This window comes from Monodon monoceros, unplaced genomic scaffold (assembly GCF_005190385.1).
Source record: "Monodon monoceros isolate NGI ecotype Baffin Bay Population unplaced genomic scaffold, NGI_Narwhal_1 Super_Scaffold_20, whole genome shotgun sequence".
Taxonomy (NCBI): domain Eukaryota; kingdom Metazoa; phylum Chordata; class Mammalia; order Artiodactyla; family Monodontidae; genus Monodon; species Monodon monoceros.
Window position 1 is genome coordinate 17,341,260 of NW_021703777.1, and position 24,770 is coordinate 17,366,029.

Here is a 24,770-nt window from a genome sequence, read left to right on the forward strand (position 1 = left end):
TTAGTGTAGTATAGAGTTCACTGTAGATTCAGTGCTATTTTCTTTATCCTGCTTTTCTTCCTTATGTGGTGAATCTAGTTCATTTCTATTTTCCTCCTCACTGGAATCACTGTTCAATCCACCTTCAACTCTGGTGAACTTCTTGTCATGTGAAGAACTTTCACAGGCTTTGTCTGTGGGAACAGCTCCTTTTCTTTGGGGTAAGATAGTGAAAAATGCTTCTTGCCAGTCTCTTGTTTCTAGGTATTCCAGAATAATCTCAAACACTGCAACAAAGACAAACTCCATGTGTTTCTTAACCTAGTTCATCACAATGGTGCATGCTTTAAAACACACTGCTTTTGTGTTAAGAGTGCTAGTATGTCCTAGTAATTACTTTGTTCTTATTACTTCTTCCTCCTGTATTAGCTGTCAGAGCCAATATGCCTAAGGCTCTCAACGCTGCTACCTCTTTTGTAGCTTTTTCTCATTTCAGTTCTTAAGCACTCAGAGGTTTACCATTATCTGTTGTCAATTATAATAGACAGAGGACCTTTTTTGTTTCCTTACTATTCTTTTTTCCTTCCACTTCTTTATCCTTTATGTGCTAACATAAAACTAGAAAAAAAAAAAGGGTTAGTGTTAACCTAAATTTCTTCTATCTTTCCTATATAGTGCCACTCACTCTGGGGAGTGTCTTGCCTGCTTTTTTTTTTTTAAATACTATCTTCAATGTCCTTTCACTTTACTACACTGCTGGGGGAAATTTGGATTACTTTATGATAGAAAAGTAATTTCCACTAATTTAGCAAAAGTCTTAGAAGAAGTTCATTCCTTGACTCAATAAGTTTGTTTCTATAACTCCCTAGAGCCTGCTATAGAGAAAATTTAAAAGCCCAATTAGTAGCTGTGTACTAACAAAAATCTCTACTGAAAAAGTTTTAAAAAGCAAAACTCCAGGCAAAGACTTAAGTCTGAGGATGTCTATTACAATGATATTTACAATAGTAAAAAGAAAAAAAATAACAACAGGAGAATGGTTACATTATTGTGTATTTAGATGATGGAAAATTACATAGCCACTAACAGTGATTCAATAAATATAATAATAAATGGGGGGAAACACCCCGGATTTATAACATTTTATGCAATAGAGTAAGAATCCAATTATGTAATAAATAATATTATATATGCATAGGAAAAGAACTGGAAGAAAACACACCAAAAACTTTCTACAAAGTATCTCTGCATAGTGAAATTACACCTATTTATTTTTCTTTATACTTTTGTACATTTTCAAAATTTTGTAAAGTATGCATATATTATTCAAACAAATCATAAATGATGACATATTATAATTTTGTACCCCAAATTGTGTGTTTTCCAAAGGTGTATATTTTCTACTTGTCCAAAATGTAAATGTAATGTTATTTTTCACAGTGTTCACTCAGGTACATTTTCAGTTTATCCCCTTATAACTTACCATGATTAATTGCCAAAACTTTTCTACTATTCATCTTCACGAAATTTCCAAGGGGGAGCTGTGCATGATCAATTCCATGTTCTGATGCTTGTTTATACGTGAGTCCCTAAAACAAAGACACTGTAACTTGGGCTAGAACATTATATTATTTAAAGTCTATGAAAGAATAAATAATTTTTAGGAAAGACTTTAGTTCAGAGAATATAATCTGAAAAAGTGTGTGTGTACGTTTAACCACTAATTTGGAAACATTCTCTTGACAATAAGTATAGTTAGAATGTTGCTGGCATTTGTCTTAACCAATTTACAAATGAGGAAACCAAAGACATTATGCTCTCCGTCCCATCACAAAGTTCCTCAGTGGCAGAACCAAAGGAAAAACCTGGCTCATGCCTCCTGATCAAATAGCGTCTCATCACTCCACACTGCCTTTCTCTCTTGAAGTACACAAACTGAATTCCTAGAGAAGCATCATCATTCTTCCCATGAATTTAAAAGATAAAACTATGTTTCAATTACATAACACTAAGAGGCACAAATGGCAAACACAAATTAAATAAAAACCTGAATTGAAAAAAATGTTCAACTGCCTATAAATTTTGTTTTTCCCTTTCTGTCAATTAAAAGAATGCTGAATATAAATTTTCTCTCTTCTCAAAATTAAAATCCTTAAAGCCTGGGTCTAATCAGGACTGAAAGAGCAAAAAGACAGAGTGACGGAGGAAGAAGAGCTAAACTTCTCAACCGATAGTTTGCATGTTTTTTTTTTTTAATCTTTATAATTTTTTCTTTTTTTGCGGTACGCAGGCCTCTCACTGTTGTGGCCTCTCCCGTTGCAGAGCACAGGCTCCGGACGCGCAGGCTCAGCGGCCATGGCTCATGGGCCCAGCCGCTCCGCGGCATGTGGGACCTTCCCTGACCAGGGCACGAACCCGCGTCCCCTGCATTGGCAGGCGGACTCTCAACCACTGCGCCACCAGGGAAGCCCTATTTTTAAAATTTTTATAGCACTGACCTCACTGGGTTGCAGTGAGGATAAAGCAAACTAATATATGCAAAATGCTTTGCTTAGCTAGAAAGGTGACTGAAATATTGTAGGCACTCAAACATCAACTATCAGTATTTACTATCAAGAAAACTGATATATCAATTTTAAGTATGAGCAAAAGCAAAAATAAAAACTTAATAGTACCTTGTGATGGTTGTGATCTACTAATCCTCCAATCACATAGGCCTTTGATTCATCTAATTCCTTTAGTACATTAGGTGAATCTGATGTAAGATAAACCAGGTCTTCTTTCTGTATGAATTCACTATAGTGCTCTGGTTTGATGTGGATATCCTTTAAAACACAAGGGGAAAGATGTTATTAATAGGATTTTGTGAAAACTGGCTAAAAATGATTATTTTCTTTTCCCTAGACAAACCCATCCAAAAAATATATGAAAGGAAGTTTGAAAGAATATTATAACAATGTATTATTTATTTAGAATCTACTACTCCAACATCTTTTCACCTCACATCTCAATTATTTAAGTAGCCTCCTGATGTTACTTCCCTGTCTCTAGCCTCAGATCTCTCCAATTTACTTCCACACACGGATGGTGCACTCATTTTCTGAAAACGCTATCATGTTTTATCTTTATCTGTAGAATAAAATTCAAACTCCTTAACTTAGTAATTCTTTCCTGAATATAGCAGTAACCTATCTTTCTCTGTTCCAACAAAACAAATGCATTTTTGTCACGTATTTGCTCACATCGTTCTCCAGCCAAAGAACGCCTTCTCCAATTACTTCCTTCTCCATCTACATGAATCATCTAAAGGAAAGGGCTTACAGATTTAATAAATTCCATGCATCTGCTTCCACAAAGATACACATTTGAAATCTTCTTCACCAAAACTGTCAGGTCAGAGGTACAAGACTGAACAACAGTTGGCAGTCAGAATTTTGCAAAGTGCACCAAAAGAATAAAGGAAGATGCATCCATCGCCAGGCTCAGATGGCATTTCTCAATAATTTTTGTGGAAATCAAAAATGAAGCGGAGACCTCTCACCTAAGATGTATACCTTATTGATTAATAAACAGCCATTTTTCTGGAAAATGGTATATTATAAACTTGATCCCTATGCTGAATAAGGGCCCCAAGAGGAATGTGCATAATTAGAGACCAGCCAACTCACATCTCTCTGGAAAACTGGTGGTATGAAATAATAAATTTAACAAGCCACAAAATAGCTGAACGTATGCCTATTCTAACTTATTACGTTATTTCTTAGAAAAATAGGCATGAACATAAAACTTGGTAAATATATTGTACTTTAAAACTTAAAAAACCTTTGAAAATGTTTTATACTATGGACTATTAATAAATTAAATGCAGTCATTATGGGATTAGTGAGTGAGACAGGGAAAGTCTGTCACAGTGAGAACTGGCTTGGAGAAAGGAAAAAAGTGTAGGAATAACCCACTACTTCTCTGAGTAGAATAGGGTTAAGGTTCCTTAGGGACTGGTACTAAAGCCAATCTATTAGTAATCTTTGCAAATGACTGAGAGTAGTTTAGTCCAATAGAAAAAAATGTGAGCCACATATATAATTTGAAATCTTCTAATAGCCACATGAAAAAAAGTGAAATGAAATAGATGAAATTAATTTTAATAAATTAATTTGGTTTTTTTTTAATTTTAAGGAGATATTTTACATTCTCTCTCTTTTTTTTTGTACTAATGTCTATTTGACATTTATAGCACATCTCAACTCAGACCAGTCACATTTCAAGAGTTCAGCAGCCACATGTGGAAGTGGACACCATATGGTACAGCACAGATTTAGAAGAAAGAGAATGCAAGTACATTTCCAAATTTTAGAGTGACTTCACTCTTATAAATAATGTATAGCCAGTTTGCTAGGTAGAGACTGCATACAGACCTTTAAATTTTTTCCTTTTTAAAAAAGTATGTTTTAAAGTTGGCAGTAAAATAGCAAGTGAGATTTCATGAAAGCAAGTACAGACTATATCTCAAGGCTCTTAGCTTCTTCCACTGGTAAACTTAGGTACAGTGATATGCAGGGTTTGTAGCTGCTGACTCTTATATTTATTAGCATTGTGTAGAACTTAGGTAAAACATGTAGACCTTTAAGCATAAAAATACCCTGAATTATGTGAGAGTTAATCTATTTTAGTTACCTTCCAGTTGACCCATCCTTTGTCATTTTCATCCATGTTCTTTTTCAACTGGCCTCCATGGCTTGTCAAGTAAAACTGATAAAGAGATTGGCAGGTATACAAAGAGAGAGCAAATGACTATTAAAGTCAATATTTTATTCCCTCATACACTCCTCTGATTATCAATGAAAGACAAAATATTTTCATTCTGGAAAAAAATGAATTTATGGCATGCTTTAAACGTGCAAGAATAAATTTGTGGTACAAGCAACATGTACTTTTGTGTATCTCCTAACCCACTAACTTCTGTATTCCATCTACATTTTCATCCTGTTTTCTAAGCAGTTATAATCTGCCTCTTGTTTAATGATCACTTTACTATAAACTTCCTGCTTCCATGTGAAGTTTCCCTTCCCCTTCTTTTGCCACTACAGTTATTTTTTTACCAGTCCAAAATCTTCATAATTTTGCTTTGACTCTAAACCCTGAAACCTATTTCAAATCTAATCAAGGGTGAGAAGAATATAGAATGTAAAAATGTAATATTACTATCACTTGATAAGAAGAAAATATCTAACCAAAAGTATATTAAGATTTTCTGGTTTTTAACATCAGTGAGCCAGAATTAATTTTTAGGTCGCCTAGAATTCAAACAAATTCAGTAAGAAAAATGACCCTACTCTTAAGAGCAGCCAACTAGTCTCACAAATCACTTCCTCATTCTAGCTAATAAAGTACCTTTCAAAATTATTAGTGACTCAATATCCTTTAAGTAGAAAAAATCTAGGCAACAGACACAATGGCACATATCAGCCAGGGGCAGTTACCCCATTCCCCAGAAAGGAAGGAATTGAGAGCTGAGAAACTGGCATGGAAATATGCATAAGTCCTTTAATGAAGATGTTCAACTACACAGCAGTGAACAGGTCAGTGTGTATAAGACTAATGATGAATGGGCACAATGTGTTTGAGAATGACATGAAAAAATGTTTAAAATATTTTATTTTTGTAGAAAAATAAAACATTTTTACAAATAGGCATTTTGTTCTCTAAGAAAGATTACTTGTAAGACTCTTTCTTATAAAAGCAACGAGGATTACCTATGCCTTTTCCGAAGGAAGATATAAAAGGAAATTGGAAGTTTGTTTTAAATTCCCCAAACATACCTGCACAGGATGCAGTGCTCGTCGATTTTCTGCATAACATCGTTGAATCTGCTTATGAAGTTTCTTAATGTCCTATAAAAGAGTGAAATTTTTAAAGCAATATTTTCAAAATTATCTATGGCCATTCCACAATCCGAGTGGAATAGAATAAGCAGAAGGGATGACTAGATAGGGACATCCTTTCTTTTGAAATACAAGTCCTTTCTGATAATTTCCATTCAGTTTTCTTACATACTAATAAAATAATTACCATAAGTCAATACTCTATAAGTGACCCATTATTTCACATTTTGTAGCCACTTAAAATGCAAGTTCAGGAAAACTTTCACTCTTCTTAAGAGACAATAAAAGAAAAAAAGAACTCTCTTATAGTCATGCTATTACAATTTTTATAACTACCAAAGGTTATAAACATATTCCTTTTAGTAGCATTGTTTAAACAACCAGGTTTCTCAAACTATTAAATAAGAAATAATTCTATTAAGCCAATCGTATTTCTTATTTTCTTCCTTTTGATTAGGATAAATAACAAACTTCCCACAGCACTTTATGATTAATATGCAATTACTGAGTTTCATAATCTCTTAGAGCATCTGTCTTTCCTTCTGTCTACACATATACATATAAATAAAAGCAACTTATTAGCTACTTTAATTTAGGGTAACAGATTTTGAAAAACTTAATTTTAAGATGCATTTTAAAGCTGGTTTGGTGGTGCTGATTTCCCTTAGCTTTTGCATAAAGCTTTCGATTTCTCCATCTAATACGAATGAGAGCTTTGCTGGGTGGAGTACACATTCCTGCACACTAACAACAGAAGGTCAAAAAGAGAAATCAAGGAAACAATCCCATTTATCATCACATCAAAAAGAATAAAAATACTTAGGAATAAACCTACCTAAGGAGGCAAAAGACGTGTACTCAGAAAACTGTAAGATACTGATGAAAGAAATCAAACATATGGAGAGAGATCTAAGATATTCCATGTTCTTGGATTGGAAGAGTTAATATTGTCAAAATTACTATAGTACCTAAAGCAATCTACAGATTCAATGCAATCCCTATCAAATTACCAATGGCATTTTTCACAGAATTAGAACAAAAAATTTTTAAATTTGTATGGAAACACAAAAAGACTGAGTAGCCAAAGCAATCTTGAGAAAGAAAAACGCAGCTGGAGGAATCAGGCTCCCTGACTTCAGACTATACTACAAAGCTACAGTCACAAAAACAGTATGGTACTAGCACAAAACCAGAAATATAGATCAATGGAAAAGGATAGAAAGTCCAGAGATAAACCCATGCACCTATGGTCACCTAAAGGAGGCAAGAATATACAACGGAGAAAAGACAGTCTCTTTAATAAGTGGTGCTGGGGAAACTGGACAGCTATATGTAAAAGAATGAAATTAGAACACGCCCTAACACCATACACAAAAATAAACTCAAAATGGATTAAAGACCTAAATGTAAGGCTGGAGACTATAAAACTCTTAGAGGAAAACATAGGCAGAACACTCTTTGACATAAATCACAGCAAGATCTTTTTCAATACACCTCCTAGAGTAATGAAAATAAAACCAAAAATCAAACAAATTATTGTTTTTCTTTTCAGTTTTTTTTTTTTGGCCATGCACATGGGATCTTAGTTCCCCAATCAGGGATCAAACCCACGCCCCCCTGCATTGGAAGTGTGGAGTCTTAACCACTGGATCACCAGGGAAGTCCGAATGGGACCTTTTTAAGTTTAATTAAGCTTAAAGTTTAATTAAAACTTAACCTTTTAAGTTTAATTAAACTTCAAAGCTTTTGCACAGCAAAGGAAACCATAAACAAAATGAAAAGACAACCCTCAGAACGGGAGAAAATATTTGCAAATGAAGCAACTGACAAGGGATTAATCTCTAATATATACAAACAGTTCATGCAGCTCAATATCAGAAAAACAAACAACCCAATCAAAAAACTGGGAAGAAGACCTAAATAGACATTTCTCCAAAGACATACAGATGACTAAAAAGCACATGAAGAGATGCTCAACATCACTAATTATTAGAGGAATTCAAATCAAAAGTATACTGAGGTATCACCTTACACCAGTCAGAATGGCCATCATTAAAAAATCTACAAACAATACATCCTGGAGAGGATGTGGAGAAAAGGGAATCCTCCTGCACTGTTGGTGGGAATGTAAACTGGTATAGCCACTATGGAGAACAGTATGTATGTTCCTTAAAAAAATAAAAATAGAGCTACCATATGATCCAGCAATCCCATTCCTGGGCATATATCTGGAGAAAACCATAATTCAAAAAGATACATGCACTCCAATGTTCATTGCAGCACTATTTACAATAGCCAGGACACGAAAGCAACCTAAATGTCCACTGACAGAGGAATGAATAAAGAAAATGTGGTACATATATACAATAAAATAATACTGAGCCATAAAAAAGAACAAAATAATGCCATTTGCAGCAACATGGATGCACCTAGAGTTTGTCATACTGAGTGAAGTAAGTCAGACAGAAAGATAAATATCATATGATATCGCTTATATGTGGAATCTAAAAAAAGGCTACAAATGAACTTATCTACAAAACATAAATAGAGTTACAGATGTAGAAAACAAACTTACGGTTACCAGAGGGTAAGGTGGGGGAGGGGTAAATTGGAAGACTGAGACTGACATATACACACTACTATACATAAAATAGATAACTAATAAGGATGAACTGTATAGCACAGAGAACTCTACTCAATACTGTGTAATGGCTTATATGGGAAAAGAATCTGAAAAAGAGTGGATGTATGTATATGTATAACTGATTTACTTTGCTGTACACCCAAAACTAACACAACATTATAAATCAACTATACTCCCACAAAAATTTTTTTAAAAAGATGCATTTTAGAGGGCTCCAATCGAGATCGCAAAATAGAAGGACACAGAGCTCACCTCCTCCCACAAATACATCAAAAATACGTCTACATGTGGAACAATTCTCACAGAATACCTGCTGAACACCGGCAGATCTCAGACACCCAAAACTGCAGGAAAGATCTCCATGTAACTGGGTAGGATGAAAGAAAAAAAAGGAATCGGGACAAGACTTGAGCCCCTGCGTGGGAACAGTGAAAGAGGAAAGGTTCCTGCACCCTGGGAAGCCCCTTCACTGGCAGGGAGATCAGCTGGGACAGAAAGGGAGCTTCAGAGGCTCGGAGGAGAGCACAGCAGCTGGTTTGCAGCAGGCAGAACAGACGGAGACCTGCACAAATGGTCCCTGCCATCGCCCTGCACTCCCCAGTCTGAGATCTGCTTTTGCTTTTGTGTATGGTGGCTGGGTGCTAAAGCTCGGGCTTCAGAGGACAGACCCAGGGAGAGGACTGGGGTTGGCTGCACGGAGACAGCCTGAAGGGGCTGGACTGTGGCTCGGGCCGGCCACAGAAGTGAAGCACCATTGTTAAGGGGTGCACAAAGGGAAGGGCAGGGTCCGCCATAGCAGCCTCACTCTTGGCGCACTCACAGCAGGTGTGCTGCTGCCACTGAAACCCCACTGTTAAGGGGCAGCGCCTGCTAAAGCTCCTTCTTTCTCAGTGAGCTCTCATCAGGCTCAGTGCTGCCTCTACGAGCTCTGGGAGCACGCAAGTGCCAGCAAGTTGTCCACACACAGAGGCAGGGCTGAAATCAGAGCTGATCCCTGATCCCCAGGGGCCGTGTGACTTACGAAGCAGGGCTGATATCTGAGCCCTCTCCCTGTGGCTGTTCGATCTGTGGGTTTAGGCCACTGCTGCCAGCTTTGTAAACTCAGTTCCTGCAGAAGATCCAAGTGGGATACAGGTGCTCCCATGGCTGGGGCGGGTCTGGCCTTAGCAGCTGTGGGCTTTGTGGGTGTGTGCATATGGAGTTGGGCCGGGGTCTGGGCTCCATCCATAGCTCCCACGGCAGGTTCAGGTGTGCAACTACTGCGGTCCTGGTACCTGAATTCAGTGGATCTGTGCCAGCGGATCTGCGCTGGAGGCTTTGTGAACCCAGCACCTGAGGAACAACAGTGCCTGCATTCCCATGGTTGAGGTGAGGCTGAGGGCAGTGCCCACAACAGCGTACTTTGTGAGCCTGCACAACGGGTGACAGATGACACGACAGAGCACACTTCTCAGCAGACAGCTCTGGCAGAGGAATACTCAGTGGCTCCTCTCCCAGTGGGAGTGCTCCAATACTGCTTATCTCACACTACAGCTCAGAAATGGATCTGGGGGCTTCTACTCCAACAACTGGGGAACAGACCTTGCCTCCAATAGGGCTGTGACAACCACAGAGCAAAGAGGAGGCCCTGCTCAATATTCAGTGCAGGCTCTGGCCACCACAACCCCAGTCACACCCCCTATCGAGGAGACAACAGCAGGTATCCATACAAAAAAACAGCTCTCTCACCAAAAATATTAAACCCATGCAGGCTACACAGGGACATTCCCACATAAAAATATCTCCAACTATTTAGGAAACAATTGTTTCTCCTAAACTCATAGAGTAAGAGAACTATAAGTAAAATGAAGAAAACAGAGGAACCACTCCCAATGAAAAGATCAAGAGATTGCCAATCAAAGACAATGAAACAGACTCCTTCAGTCTAAGAGACATCAAGTTCAAAAAGGAGATAATGAAAATACTGAAGGAAGTAAGAAAGGCTATTGACAGAAATGCAGATTACCAGGAAAAGGAACTAGGAAATATAAACAGGAGACAAGAAAAATTAGAAAACTCATTCGCTGAGACAAAAGCTGAGCTAAAGTCAATGAACAGCAAATTGAATAATGCAGAAGAACAAATAAGCGACGTGGAAGACAGACTAATGGAAATCACACAATCAGAACAGCAAACAGAAAGCCAAGTGAAAAAAATTAAAGCAATATAAGATGTATGGGGTAATATAAAGCATGCCAATCTACACATAATAGGGATCCCAGAAGGAGAAGAAAGAGAAAAGGGAATCGAAAATATATTTGAAGGAATTATGGCTGAAAACTCCCCAAACCTAAAGAAGTAAACAGTTATACAGGTACAGGAAGCACAGAGTGTCCCAAACAAATGAACCTGAACAGACTTACACCAAGACGTATTATAATTAAAAAATGGCAAAAGTAAAAGATAAAGAGAGTATTCTAAAGGCAGCAAGAGAACAAAAAAGAGTTAATTACAAGGGAACCCCCCATTAGGCTATCAGCTGATTTCTCTACAAATATGTTCCAGGCCAGGAGGGAATGGCAAGATACATTCAAAGTCCTGAAAGGGAAAAGTCTGCAACCTAGGATACTCTACCCAGCAAGATTATCATTTAGAATAGAAGGAGAGAGAAAGAATTTCTCAGACAAGCAAAAACTAAAAGAAAAAAGCAATACTAAACATATCCTAAAAGAAATATTAAAAGGTCTTGTCTAAATAGAGAAGTAAGAATCTATACAAAAGAGAAAATCACAATTGGAAAGTAAATCACTTAAATAAGCCAGTATACAGATTTAAAAAAAAAAAAGAAAGAAAAAATTTCTGTGAAAGCAAGATAACCACAATGAACAGCAAAAGGATGAACATGAATATGTAAGAGGACATCGAAATCATAAAATGTGGGGGAGGAGAGTAACAAAATGTAGGTTTTTTTTTTTAATGTGTTTTAGCCTATATGACTACCAGTTTAAAGGCAGTAGATATAGGAAGGAGTTAACATACTTGAACAACAGGGTAACCACAAATCAAAAACATACAACAGATTCACAAGAAAACAAAAAGAACACAAGCATAATACAAAAAGAATCATCACATCACAAAAGGAAATACAAAAAGGAAAAATAAACAAAGAAGAAATACAAAATCCAGTGGAAAACAAGGTTTAAAATGGCAATAAATACATACCTATCAATAATTACCTTAAATGTCAATGTGCTCCTATCAAAAGACCTAGAGTGGCAGATTGGATAAAAAACCAAGTGCCTACAATATGCTGCGTACAAGAGACCCACTTTAGGGCAAAAGACACACAAAGACTGAATGTGAGGGGATGGAAAAAGATATTTCATACAAACGGAAATGACAAGAAAGCGGGGGTTGCAATACTCATATCAGACAAAATAGACTTTAAAACAAAGGCCATAAAGAAAGATAAAGAAGGACACTATACAATGATGAGAGGATCAATATAAGAAGATGATATTACACTCCTCAACATATATGCACCCAACATAGGAGCACCCAAATACATAAAATAAATACTAATGGACATTAAGGGAGAAGCTGATGGGAAAACAGTAATAGTAGGAGACTTTAACACCCTACTCACAGCAATGGACAGATCTTCTAGACAGAAAATCAGTAAGGCAACAGATATCATAAATGATAAAATAGAACAGTTAGACTTAAATAACAACCAAACATACAAGGAAGAACTTATATCAATCCTTCTCAAACTCTTTCAAAAGCCTGAAGAGGAGGGAAGAGGAGGGAACATTCCCAAAGACACTCTATGAAGCCATTTTCACCCTGATACCAAAACCAGACAAACCATGACAAGAAAATTACAGGCCAGTATCTCTGATGAAAATAGATGCAACAATTCTCAACAAAATATTAGCAAACTGAATCCAAGAACACATAAAAAAGATCATACACCATAACCAAGTGGGATTCATCCCAGGGTCACAAGGATGGTTCAACATATGCAAATCAATCAATATGATACACCACACCAACAAAAGAAAAGACAAAAACCACATGATATCTCAATAGATGCAGAAAAAGCATTTGATAAAATTCAACATCCATTCATTATAAAAACTCTTACGAAAGTGAGTATAGAGGGAACATATTTCAACATAATAAAAGCTATTTATGACAAACCCACAGCCAATATAATACTCACTGGTGAAAAGCTGAAAGCCTTCCTGCTATAAACTGGAAGAAGACAAGGATGCCCACTCTCATCACTTCTATTCAACATAGTATTGGAAATCCTAGCCACAGCAATCAGACAAAAAAAATAAAAGGTATCCAAATTGGAAAGGAAGAGGTAAAATTGTCATTATATTCAGATGACATGATACTATATATAGAAAACCCTAAAGACTCCACACAAAAACTACTAGAACTGATAAATGAATTCAGCAAGGTAGCAGGATACAAGATTAACATACAGAAATCAGTTGCATTTCTTTACATTAACCATAAATTTCAGAAAGGGAATGTAAAAACAGAATCCCTTTTAAAATTGCAACCAAAAAAAAAATACTTAAGAATAAACCTGACCAAGGAAGTGAAAAACTTACATGCTGAGAACTATAAAACATCAATAAAGGAAACTGAGGAAACTGAAGATGATTCAAAGAAATGGAAAGATATTCCATGCTCTTGGCTTGGAAGAATTAATATTGTTAAAATGGCTATACTACCCAAAGCAATCTACAGACTTAATGCGATCCCTATCAAATCACCCATGATATTTTTCACAGAACTAGAACAAATAATCCTAAAATTTATATGGAACCATAAAAGATCCAGAATTTGCAAAGCAATCCTGAGGAAAAGAACAAAACTGGAAGCATAACCCTCCCAGACTTCAGACAATACTACAAAACTACAGTAATCAAAACAGTTTGGTACTGGCACAAAAACAGACATATGGGTCACTGGAACAGAATAGAAAGCCCAGAAATAAACCCATGCACCTATGGTCAATTAATCTTCAACAAAGGAGGCAAAAATATACAATGGGAAAACAAAGTCTTTTCACCAAGTGGTGCTGGGAAAGTTGTACAGCTGCACATAAATCAGTGAAGTTAGAACACACCCTCACACCACACACAAAAATAAACTCAAAATGTCTTAGAGACTTAAATACAAAACATGACATCATAAAACTCTTAGAAGAGAATATAGGCAAAACATTCTGTGACATAAATCCTACCTATGTTTTCTTAGGTCAGTCTCCCAAGGCAATAGAAATAAAAGTGAAAATAAACAATTGAGACCTAATCAAACTTATAACCTTTTGCACAGCAAAGGATGCCTTTGCACAGCAAAGGATGGACTGGGAGAAAATATTTGCAAATGATGCGACCAACCAGGGCTTAATTTCCAAAACAAACAAAAAGCTCATACACCTTAATATAAAAAAAAAAACCCAATCAAAAAATGGGCAGAAGACCTAAACAGACATTTCTCCAAAGACATACAGATGGCTAAAAAGCACATGAAAAGATGCTCAATATCGCTAATTATTAGAGAAATGCAAATCAAAACTACAGTGAGATATCACCTCACATCAGTCAGAATGGCCATCATCAAAAAATCTACAAATAATAAATGCTGGAGAGGGTGTGGAGAAAAGGGAACCCTCCTATACTGTTGGTGGGAATGTAAATTGGTACAGCCACTATGGAGAACAGTATGGAGGTTCCTCAAAAAACTAAAAATAGAGTTGCCATATGATCCAGCAGTCCCATTCCTGGGCATATATCCAGAGAAAACTGTAATTCGAAACAAAACATGTACCCTATGTTCATAGCAGCACTATTTACAACAGCCAAGACATGGAAGCAACCTAAATGTCCATCAACAGGTGAACAGATAAAGAAGATGTGATATATTTATACAATGGAATACTACTTAGCCATAAAAAAGAATGAAATAATGCCACTTGCAGCAACATGGATGGACTTAGAGATTATAGCCATAAAAAAGAATGAAAAATGCCATTTGCAGCAACATGGATGGACTTAGAGATTATCATACTAAGTGAAGTGAGTCAGAGAGAGAAAGACAAATACTGTATGATGTCACTTACATGTAGAATCTAAAAATATGACATAAATGAACTTATCCATGAAACAGAAACAGACTCACAGACACAGAGAACAGACTTTTGGTTGCCAAAGGGGAGGAGGGGTGGGGAAGAGATGGATTGGGAGTCTGGGATTAGCAGATGCAAACTATTATACATAGAATGGATAAACAACAAGGTCCTACTGTATAGCACAGGGAACAATATTCAATATCCTGTAATAAACCATAATGGAAAAGAATATGAAAAAGAATATGTATAAATGTATAACTGAGTCACTTTACTGCCCAGCAGAAACTAAGACAGCACTGTAAATCAACTATACTTCAATAAAATAAATTTTAAACACACACACAAGAAGAACAAAATAGCCAAGAGGTGGAAGCAACACAAATGTTGATGGACACCAGATGAATGAATAAACAAAACGTGGTCTATACATACACTAGAATATTATTCTGCCTTAAAACATAAGGGAATTCTGACACACACTACAATGTGGGTGAACCTTCAAGACATAATGCTCAGTGAAATAAACCAGTCACAAAAGGACAAATACTGTAGGATTCCACTTACATAAGGTACACAGAGTAGTCAAATTCATAGAGACAGAAAGTAGAATGGTGGTGCCAAGGGCTGAGGGAGGGGGAATGGAAATGGTTGTTCATTCAGTGGGGATAGAGTTTTAGTTTTTCAAGATGAAAAGACTTCTGGAGACTGGCTGCACAGCAACATGAATGTAATTAGCACTACTGAACTGTCCACTTAAAAATGGTTAAGATGGTAAATTTTACATTACATGTATTTTACCACAATTAAAAAGAAAAAAGATGCATTTTAGTACATAAAGTTATATCAAAGTCATATTACATATTAAAGCAAAAATTATTCAGCCTAGTTCAGTTACAGGATTTTTCTGACAATGATTCATGATACCTTTAATACCATCAAGCTATCAAAACTGCAGTCAATGATAAGGCGGAGTGGGCTGTAAACAACATCTCTTCGAATACGTTTTCTGTCACTTCCTTCTGAGTTTGATTCCAGTTGACACTGTCGCTCTAACTGCTTTCTCTTGCGTTTTTCCTTCCGCTTTTGTCTAAAATTAGTAATTGAAAATAACTTTTCATGATTTGTATATTCATACATTTACAATACTTTTCTAAGTAGACAAAGAAACAATTACTTTTAAAAATTAGCAGACTAAACCATAACAAAATTGCCACTTCCATGGATCAAAAATTGTCAGAGGGCTTCCCTGGTGGCGCAGTGGTTGAGAGTCCGCCTGCCAATTCAGGGGACATGGGTTCATGCCCCGGTCCGGGAGGATCCCACATGCCGCAGAGCGGCTGGGCCCGTGAGCCATGGCCGCTGGGCCTGCACGTCCAGAGCCTGTGCTCCGCAACGGGAGAGGCCGCAACAGTGAGAGGCCCGCGTACCGCAAAAAAAAAAAAAAAAAAATGTCAGATATCAGCAATTATATATAATCTATCTAAAAGCTTTACATAATAAATGAGTTTGCAAAAACAGTATAGTACTTTTTACACAAATTCGAACTATACTAATAATTTTATTTACTACTGGTAGCACGTTAAACATACTTACAAAACTTTTAAAATACTGAGTTTGAGAGTTACGATAAATTTTACTTTTATCATTCTTCTCCTACATGATTTTTGAGTTACATTTATAACCATATAAAAAAAGTAAAATTTTTATTCAACATAGTTTTGGAAGTCGAAGCCACAGCAGGCAGAAAGAAAAAGAAATAAATAAAAGGAATCCAAATTGGAAAAGAACAAGTAAAACTGTCACTCTTTGCAGATGACATAATTCTGTATACATAGAAAATCCTAAAGTGCTACCAGAAAACTACTCAAGCTCAACAATGAATTCAGTAAAGTTGCAGGATACAAAATTAATACACAGAAATCTGTTACATTTCTATACACTAAGAATGAAATATCAGAAAGAGAAATTAAGGAAACAATCCCATTTACCATCTCATCAAAAAGAATAAAATACCTAGGAATAAACCTACCTAAGGAGGCAAAAGACCTGTACTCTGAAAACTCTAAGACACTGATGAAAGAAACTGAAGATGACACAAACAGATGCAAAGATACCTCATTCTTGGATTGGAAGAATCAATATTGTTAAAATGACCATACTACCCAAGCAATCTACAGATTCAGTGCAATCCTTACCAAATTATCAATGGCATTTTTCACAGAACTAGAAAAAAATTGTTTTAATTTGTATGGAAACACAAAAGACCCTGAATAGCCAAAATAATCTTGAGAAAAAAGAATGAAGCTGGAGGAATCATCCTCACTGACTTCAGACTATACTACAAAACTACAGTCATGAAAACAGTATGGTACTGGCACAAAAACAAAAATATAGATTAATGGAACAGGATAGAAAGTCCAGAGATAAACCCATGCACCTATGGTCACCTAATCTATGACAAAGATGGCAAGAATATACAATGGAGAAAAGATGGTCTCTTCAATAAGTGGTGCTGGGAAAACTGGACAGCTATATGGAAAAGAATGAAATTAGAACATTCTCTAACACCATATACAAAAATAAATTCAAAATGGATTAAATACCTAAATTAAGACTAGATACTATAAAACTCCCAGAGGAAAATACAGGCAAAACACTCTTTGATATAAATAGAAGGAATATTTTTTTTGGATCCATCTCCTCAAGTAATGGAAATAAAAACAAAAATAAACAAATGGGACCTGGAGTGGGAGAAAATATTTTCAAATGATGTGACTGACAAGGGATTAATTTCCAAAATAAACAAAAAGCTCATACAGCTTAATATCAAAAACACCAAACAACCCAATCAAAAAATGGACAGGGGCTTCCCTGGTGGCGCAGTGGTTGAGAGTCCGCCTGCCGATGCAGGGGACACGGGTTTGTGCCCCGGTCTGGGAAGATTCCACATGCCGCAGAGTGGCTGGGCCCGTGAGCCATGGCCGCTGAGCCTGCGCATCTGGAGCCTGTGGTCCGCAACAGCCAAGAGGCACAGGAACAGAAGCTCAGTGCCACTAATTATTAGAGAAATGCAAATCAAAACTACAATGAGGTATCACCCTACACCAGTTAGAATGGCCATCATTAAGAAGTCTACAAAAAACAAATGCTGGAGAGGGTGTGGAGAAAAGGAAACTCTCTTACACTGTTGGTGGGAATGTAAATTGGTGTAGCTACTATGGAAAACAGTATGGGGCTCCTTAAAAAACTAAAAATAGTGTTACCATATGGTCCAGCAATCCCATTCCTGGGCACATATCTGGAGGAAGCTCTAATTCAAAAAGATACATGCACCTCAATGTTCATAGCAGCACTATTTACAATAGCCAAGACACAGAAGCAGCCTAAATGTTCATCGACAGATGAATGGATAAAGATGTGGTATATATATACAATGGAAAATTACTCAGCTATAAACAAGAGTGAAATATTGCCATTTGCAGCAACACGGATGGACCTAGAGATTATGATATTAAGTGAAGTGAGTCAGAGAAAGGCAAATATCTTATGATATCAGTTATATGTGGAATCTAAAAAAATGATATAAATGAACTTATTTACAAAACAGAAGTAGACTCAGAGACATAGAAAACAAACTTCTGGTTATGAGAGTGGATAGCAGGGGAGTGGGGAGATAAATTAGGAGTTTGGGATTAACATATACATACTACTTATGTATAAAATAAACAAGGACCTACTGTATAGCGTAGGGAACTATATTCTATGTCTTGTAATAACCTATAATGGAAAAGAATCTGAAAAAGAATATATATACATGTACATACTTATACATATATATATAACTGAATCACTTCGCTGTATACCTGAAGCTAACACAACGTTGTAAATTAACTATACCTCAATAAAAATAAAATGGTTTTTTAAAAACTATTCCTATTTAAAAGTAAAATTGTTTGTGGAAAAAAAGTCTTATTTTTTTCTCTCATCTGCATCAACAATATTTTCTTCTAGTAAATTCTGTCTTTATGCAGTGACAGCTTCAGCCTAACTGCTCTCACCAAAACCTGCAATAGTTCTTCTAGCAAAATCAATGTTAGGCCCAAATTTGATCTTTCTGAGGTGGTTATTTTTGTTCCATATCTAGGACATGGATGCTAACTATATCCCTTTTGTAAATCAGTTATTTTAGAAATTGTGCTCCTACTCACAATAGGTTCTGGGTGAGAAAAGTGTACAGTGTAAATTCATCAACACTGCTAAAAAAATAAAACACATTCAGTTTTAGTAGCCAATTGACAATGTTAGCTAACAATATGTAGAGCCCGAATTTTAATTAACACAATTATTTTTAATATGTCAAAGGGCTATTGCAAGGTCCAACATTCCAATAGGGGTATATTGGAATATACCCCTGTGAATAGGGGTAGAATACATGCATTCTGATACATACTTGCGGAGTTCTCTTTGTTCTTCCCATTGTTTCTGTTTCATTATCTTCTTCATTTGCCGTTTAGATATTGGTTCAAACCCTTCACCTAATCCTGGTTTCTGATTCTCCTCTTGGTCTTCATTTAAGTCTTGCTTTCTTTCAACATTAGAAGTCTCACTAAATGCTGGCAATATTTCAGATGACATTATTTGATGCCTCTGAAAAATTGAAAAGCAACTTTGAAATGAACAGATGACTTACAAACACAAAAAAAGTAAGAAAAAAAACTGAAGGATGTGATTAAAATTAAACCATATTAGTAATGAATAAAAATGCAAATTTGGGCAATTAATTGTCATTTACTGGCAAAGATCATTTGATGAAATGGGATATTTTCATACAGTACTGGTGGCCATGGCACAATTTTTCCAGAAAATTACTCAGACCTATAATGTTTGAAGAGCTTTAAAATGGTGGTGATACTCTTTCACATAGTAATTTATTTCCTTAGAATAAATTCCTGTAAATTAATTAGAAATACACACAAAATTAATGCAAAAGGATATATGTACTGTTGTTATTTTTAACAATAAAAAATTAGAAACTACCTGAATGTCAGCAAATGGGGACTAAAAATAAATTAAAGCTCATCAATAACACTGGCTTGGAATACTAAGCAGCCAAGAAAAATCATGTTTCCCAAAATTATTTAATGATAAAGGGAAATGGTTATGTTAAATAAGAAAATCAAAGCAAAAAACAATACATAATGTCCAATTTTGTTTTAAAAAATACATACACAGGTTTTAATTCTGACCCACCCATGGCTTTCTGCATTTTTAAAATTTTATATAGTGAAAATATAGTTTTATAAAAAATATATACTAATTTTTAAAAGAGATGGAAGACACCTTTTTGTACTTGTCTTTAATGCTGTCCATACAAGAAAAATATTACTTTCACTATCTGGGCGTACCCTCAACAATTGGGTTTTGACAACAGACATGCTATATATTTCTATCTTTTGGCCAGTGCAGAGAACAACTTCGGTTGCCCCCACCCCAATATATTTCACTGTAAATATGTAATTGTCAATTTTCCACTTAAGTCACAGCTGAAAAACAAAATACGCAAGTTGACTCTGTAATCAGCTGTGGAATACTTAGGGCCAATTCAAACATCTTTATTTGGATTTAAACACCCACATCTTCACATCCATTGCCTAAAACTGAACATGCTTTCAGATTACAGAAAGGGCTAGAAATATGAGATATCTTTTCTCTTTAATTGATTCTTAACATCAAAGCTTAAGAATGCATGTTATTTATCCATACCAAAGACTAAGCATGAAGCTTGCAAATGTTCTATTGGCCTTATAGAAAAATACATGATTCTTCCCTCTTACAGAGATAGCTAACAAGTCTGTGCAGAGAAGCTAACATCTAAAAGAAAAAAGAACAATCCCCACAATTCAGATAATGGAAGGAAAAAACCTTTGCAGAACATAATTTGAGCAGTAGTTTTATTATATGGTTCTTGCTTTCTTTAAAAGTGCAATGATATAACAGGACATATGGGGATAACCAAAGCAAACTTAGAAAGTTTACTGAATTTTGACTGAAAGACAAGAAATTTTAAGATGCGTGCTTTAGGAGCTGGAGCAAAAGCCCTGGCATTTTACTAGGTCACAAAATTACTAAGAGGGGAAAAAAATCATTTAGTAATACAAGTAAGAATTCACAAGTTTTCCTTATGCCACCAACCAAACAATTCTCCTTAGGGAGAACATCTCCTAGAAATGACAACTCAACTTTGACTCTACACTGGAAACTCCATTGGGTAAGGGATAAGTCTGATTTTGCCCAACATTATATTGCCAATACTAATACAGTGCTTGGCACTTCGTAGATGCTTATTATACATTGGTAGAATAAACAAATGAGTGAATACGATATTACAAAGGACTTTTTAAAGTAATGAAAATAGAGCAAACATTAATTCTTATTATGCTTAATAAAAAATGTATTATCTAATTTACTCTTTATAAAAACCCTATGAAGTAGATAGTATATACCTACTTTGCAAAGGAAGAGGTACAAAGGTTAAATAACTTGCCCAAAGTTAGAAAGCTATTAAATAATTCCTAAGAAACAAGGCACCTAGAGCAAATGTCACACAAAGTAGGTCCTCAAAATACTTGAATGAATAGACAAATGAAGTGATGGAGCTAAGATTCCAACCCACATCAAACTCTACCATCTCCCAGAAATCCAGTCTTATTTAAAAAATGAGGGTTTCCAAAGAATGTTAAAGAGTTGTGTTGCTTTAACCCTGCTGTTGGAGGGCTCTGAAAAGACCTGTGTCACTGAAACATAAGGAGAAAAAAATAGCTCCAGTTCTATTCTTATGCCTCTGCACCAAAAAAATTGGGACAGACTTCCTAGAGATCATTGCCAAAAGTTCATGTTTTGATGCACTCTGCCTCCCAATCTTGAAATATATGACAACAGTAGACAAAATATAAAAAGGGGAAACAAAAAAGGTACAGCCTTTCTCAAAATCCAGGTTAAGAACTGGGCCTTCTGTGTAAAGGCAGCTAGAAGTTTTCCTAGCTTTAAAGTAAAGAGAAGAAGAATACAAGACAGAGGATGGGAGAAAGATGGGAGACAGTTTAAGATGAACCCTTAAACTAGTGTTAGGGGTGGGTCTCCTCTTTCCATGAAAAAAGCCTGAAAACAGGTAAAATTATAGACTATAGCTTATACAAAACTGACTACTTGGGGGAAACCTGAAGGAAACAGACACAGCCTCTTGGCTACAACCTGGGTCCAGCATGAGGTGACATATGAACTTATATTATTACATGATTAGAATTCTGAACCACATATATAAGCTCTGCTGTGGGCTGAAGCACTGAAAAGGGTCATGGATGGGAGAAACCAGAAAATCAGTAGTTTGGAGAGGAAAGTTATAATTCCATTCAAGATGAGTCTGCAAAGCAAAATTACAAAAAGACAGAAATGATGAAAAAAAACTCCAGCTAAATCAATAAGCAGGAGATAAATTCACTCTATAAAAATTGAATAGAGCAATGTGAAAATGACTTTAAAATAAGTTTGGTTGAAATCTTTCAGAGCTCATGAAGAGTAATAACCATAAAAACAAAACAGGAAATTGGGACACAAAAGCAGGCATAAAAATAGGAAAACAAGAATGTGTAAAAAAGAACCAATTTGGAAACTAGGAAATGAAGATATAAAAATTTCAACGTATGAGACAAACTCCAGATTACCTGGAGTCCAAGAGGTAATTGATGAATTAGAAGACATCCTCAGAATCTAACTCAGAATTCAGACAGAAAAATAGAACAAAAAAATAGTATGTCCGAGCATTTAGATACAAATAACAGGATGAGAGAACTACAGGCCAAAAAGGTAAATGAGGGTAAATGTATAACCTTGAGTGCATTCACTAATTTTTTTTTTTTAATCTGGAAAATAAGGTTAGCATTCAATTTAAGGAACAGGAGACAGGAGAAACACAGTAAGCCTGAAAAGATCAGAAGAAAATAACTATATATTGTGACCCCTAGGATCAATTTTATTTCCTTTCCATAGATAGTACGTTAATAAAAATGGGCAATAAATGTATTCAAAACAATATAGGGTGGAGAAAACATAAGCTAAACCTGCCCATTAAGCTAAATGTGCAAACTTAAAGGCACAATTAAAATTCAGAGGAAACAAATTGCTTTCTTCATGAAACAGTGATTAATATTCTAAGAGAGAATATTTCTATTATCAGTGGCATTTTTTGCTAGTTCTCTACTCTGTTCCAAACTGCAAGTGTTGATTTTCTTTATCATGTGAAAATTTTAGAAAAGTATAGCAATGTTTTACAGCTTATGCACACCAGGGGGAGCTTTCGCCTTTCCTATCTAAGAAGTCTAAGTTAAATCTAATTTGCTTATCATTGCATACTAATGTGTTTAAACAGCCTATCAAATACAAAAGGTCATGAGCTAGTCAACATCATTATCACTACTATTTTTAAAGTTATTCCCAATTAAGAAAATGCACTGTAGTGAGAGAATTTTTTTAAGCTTTGAATAAGCTAGATACATTGCACATTGCACAACAAAAATGATGCTAGCTTGAGATCCTATAAATTATTGCTTGCAGCATAATTTACATACAAAGATACGTACCAACTCCTACTGCCTACAACATACAATAAGCATTTCACTATGTACTCGCTTGTTTGGATTAACCTGTTAAGCAAAGTATAAACTCCATGGAGTTTTGCATTCCTCCCTCACGTGCAGTGATACAGCTCATTTTCATTCATTCACCACGTTCAACAAATTTTGTAGCAATTATAGAAATAAGTGCGTGAAATTTAGTTTACCGGGGCATTGAATTTTTTTAAAATGTTTCATTTAGTTGCAGATCCAGGTTATCTGATGGTCTTATAAAATTAACAACTGGATAAGGATGACTAAGGCAATTTGGGATGGGATAAATACATTAAAAAATAGTATCTCAATCGTCCTTGTATTCCCACTTCTTAGCACAACTGCCGGCAACGACGACATACATCATAATGAGTGACTGGCCAAAAGTTAAAAAAAAAAAAATTTCATGGTTTTACTGATTGGGCTAAAGTCTTCATAATTTATGACACAGCCTCCCTTACAGAAAGATCCAAATGAATGTCGGAATAACTGCAAAATGGAATTAAATGACCTTACGGTGATAAAGAATACCCTTTTTAAAACGCGCGGGCCAAACGTGCATAGCTCGGTTCAGCTATGAGGCCCTTAGGCAGAGAGGGCTGGGCTGGGCCGGGCTGGGGAGACGGGGCAAGATTTAAAACAAAGAAAAATAAAGTGAGAAAGTCTTCTGTCGCTATCCTCTTTATATCTCTAGAAAAAGTCCCGAATTTTAACACAAAATATTTCAGTGAAATCCAGTAACACCACGGACTTCTTAAAATCGTCCTCAGCTCACCACCGTGGGGCTGACAGCACCTGCAGCAACCTCGCCCTAGCCTCTCCCCACATTTCAGAGCGCTCAGCGACGTCTTTGGAAAACTGAGGTAAGGCAGGTTTAAAGAGGTGAAGCGACATGCTCACGCTCTCTAGCCACCAAGTGGCAGAACCACAACTCGTTTACCGGCCCTTCAAAGTCCAGATTTCCCTCTCCCTTCATTCTTTGGAAGCGCACACCCTTCACATGCTAGGGACCGCATCGCTACCCGCAAGCAAACGTCGACAGCGACAGCCCCGACGCTTGTGGACAGAGCCGCGCCCCACTCTTCCCTACAGGCCGCCCGAGGGCGGACGCATTCCGGAGGCGGGATTAAACTGTAGCCGACGAATCAAAAATCTGTTTGGCAAGGCGAGGGGGCGCGCTCTCTGACGTCACTTCCTTCGGAAGCTGGGTCTCGGTTGCTGCTTCCAGTGTCCCACTCCCCTCTCCCTCGGAAGCCCTACTGCTAGCGGAAGGCAGCAGTGGCGCGCGCTCCTTTTGCGCTCGGATTATATCAAAGGGTAGGCGAGCGATAGCCTCCATGCCAAGAGACTTACCGAACGGAGGAGTTGTCGGGGAACCTGAGAGCCCGCACAGAAAGCTTTTTGTAGTGGTCTTTACCACTCCAGAAGGTCCTCTTTCGGAAACTTCAACTCCCAGAGGCAGACACGGT

General features: G+C 36.4%; 1 protein-coding gene across 4 annotated transcripts; it reads right to left on the minus strand.

Annotated features, from left to right (window-relative positions):
* TRMT10A (tRNA methyltransferase 10A) lies at positions 1-24,770 on the minus strand. Of its 4 annotated transcripts, none has more exons than XM_029235517.1 (8): positions 24,655-24,770; positions 19,089-19,285; positions 15,563-15,725; positions 5,799-5,870; positions 4,654-4,728; positions 2,655-2,804; positions 1,463-1,568; positions 1-266 (listed from the first exon to the last, which is right to left on the minus strand). In XM_029235517.1, exons 2-8 carry the CDS (start codon positions 19,271-19,273, stop codon positions 1-3), a joined length of 1,017 nt encoding a protein of 338 aa, XP_029091350.1. In that variant the 5' UTR covers positions 19,274-19,285; positions 24,655-24,770. The 4 variants fall into 4 exon arrangements, with proteins under 4 accessions (XP_029091350.1, XP_029091349.1, XP_029091352.1 ...); XM_029235516.1 differs by lacking the exon at positions 24,655-24,770 and adding an exon at positions 24,097-24,355; XM_029235519.1 differs by lacking the exon at positions 24,655-24,770 and adding an exon at positions 24,324-24,339.

Coding starts and splice junctions, on each gene's coding strand:
- TRMT10A (XM_029235516.1), bottom strand. CDS start 24,195: ATGTCGCTTCACCTCTTTAAACCTGCCTTACCTCAGTTTTCCAAAGAC. Junction 19,286..24,096: donor CTAGGGCGAGGTTGCTGCAG/GTGCTGTCAGCC, acceptor TCAATTTTTCAG/AGGCATCAAATAATGTCATC. Junction 15,726..19,088: donor GAACAAAGAGAACTCCGCAA/GTATGTATCAGA, acceptor TACTAATTTTAG/ACAAAAGCGGAAGGAAAAAC.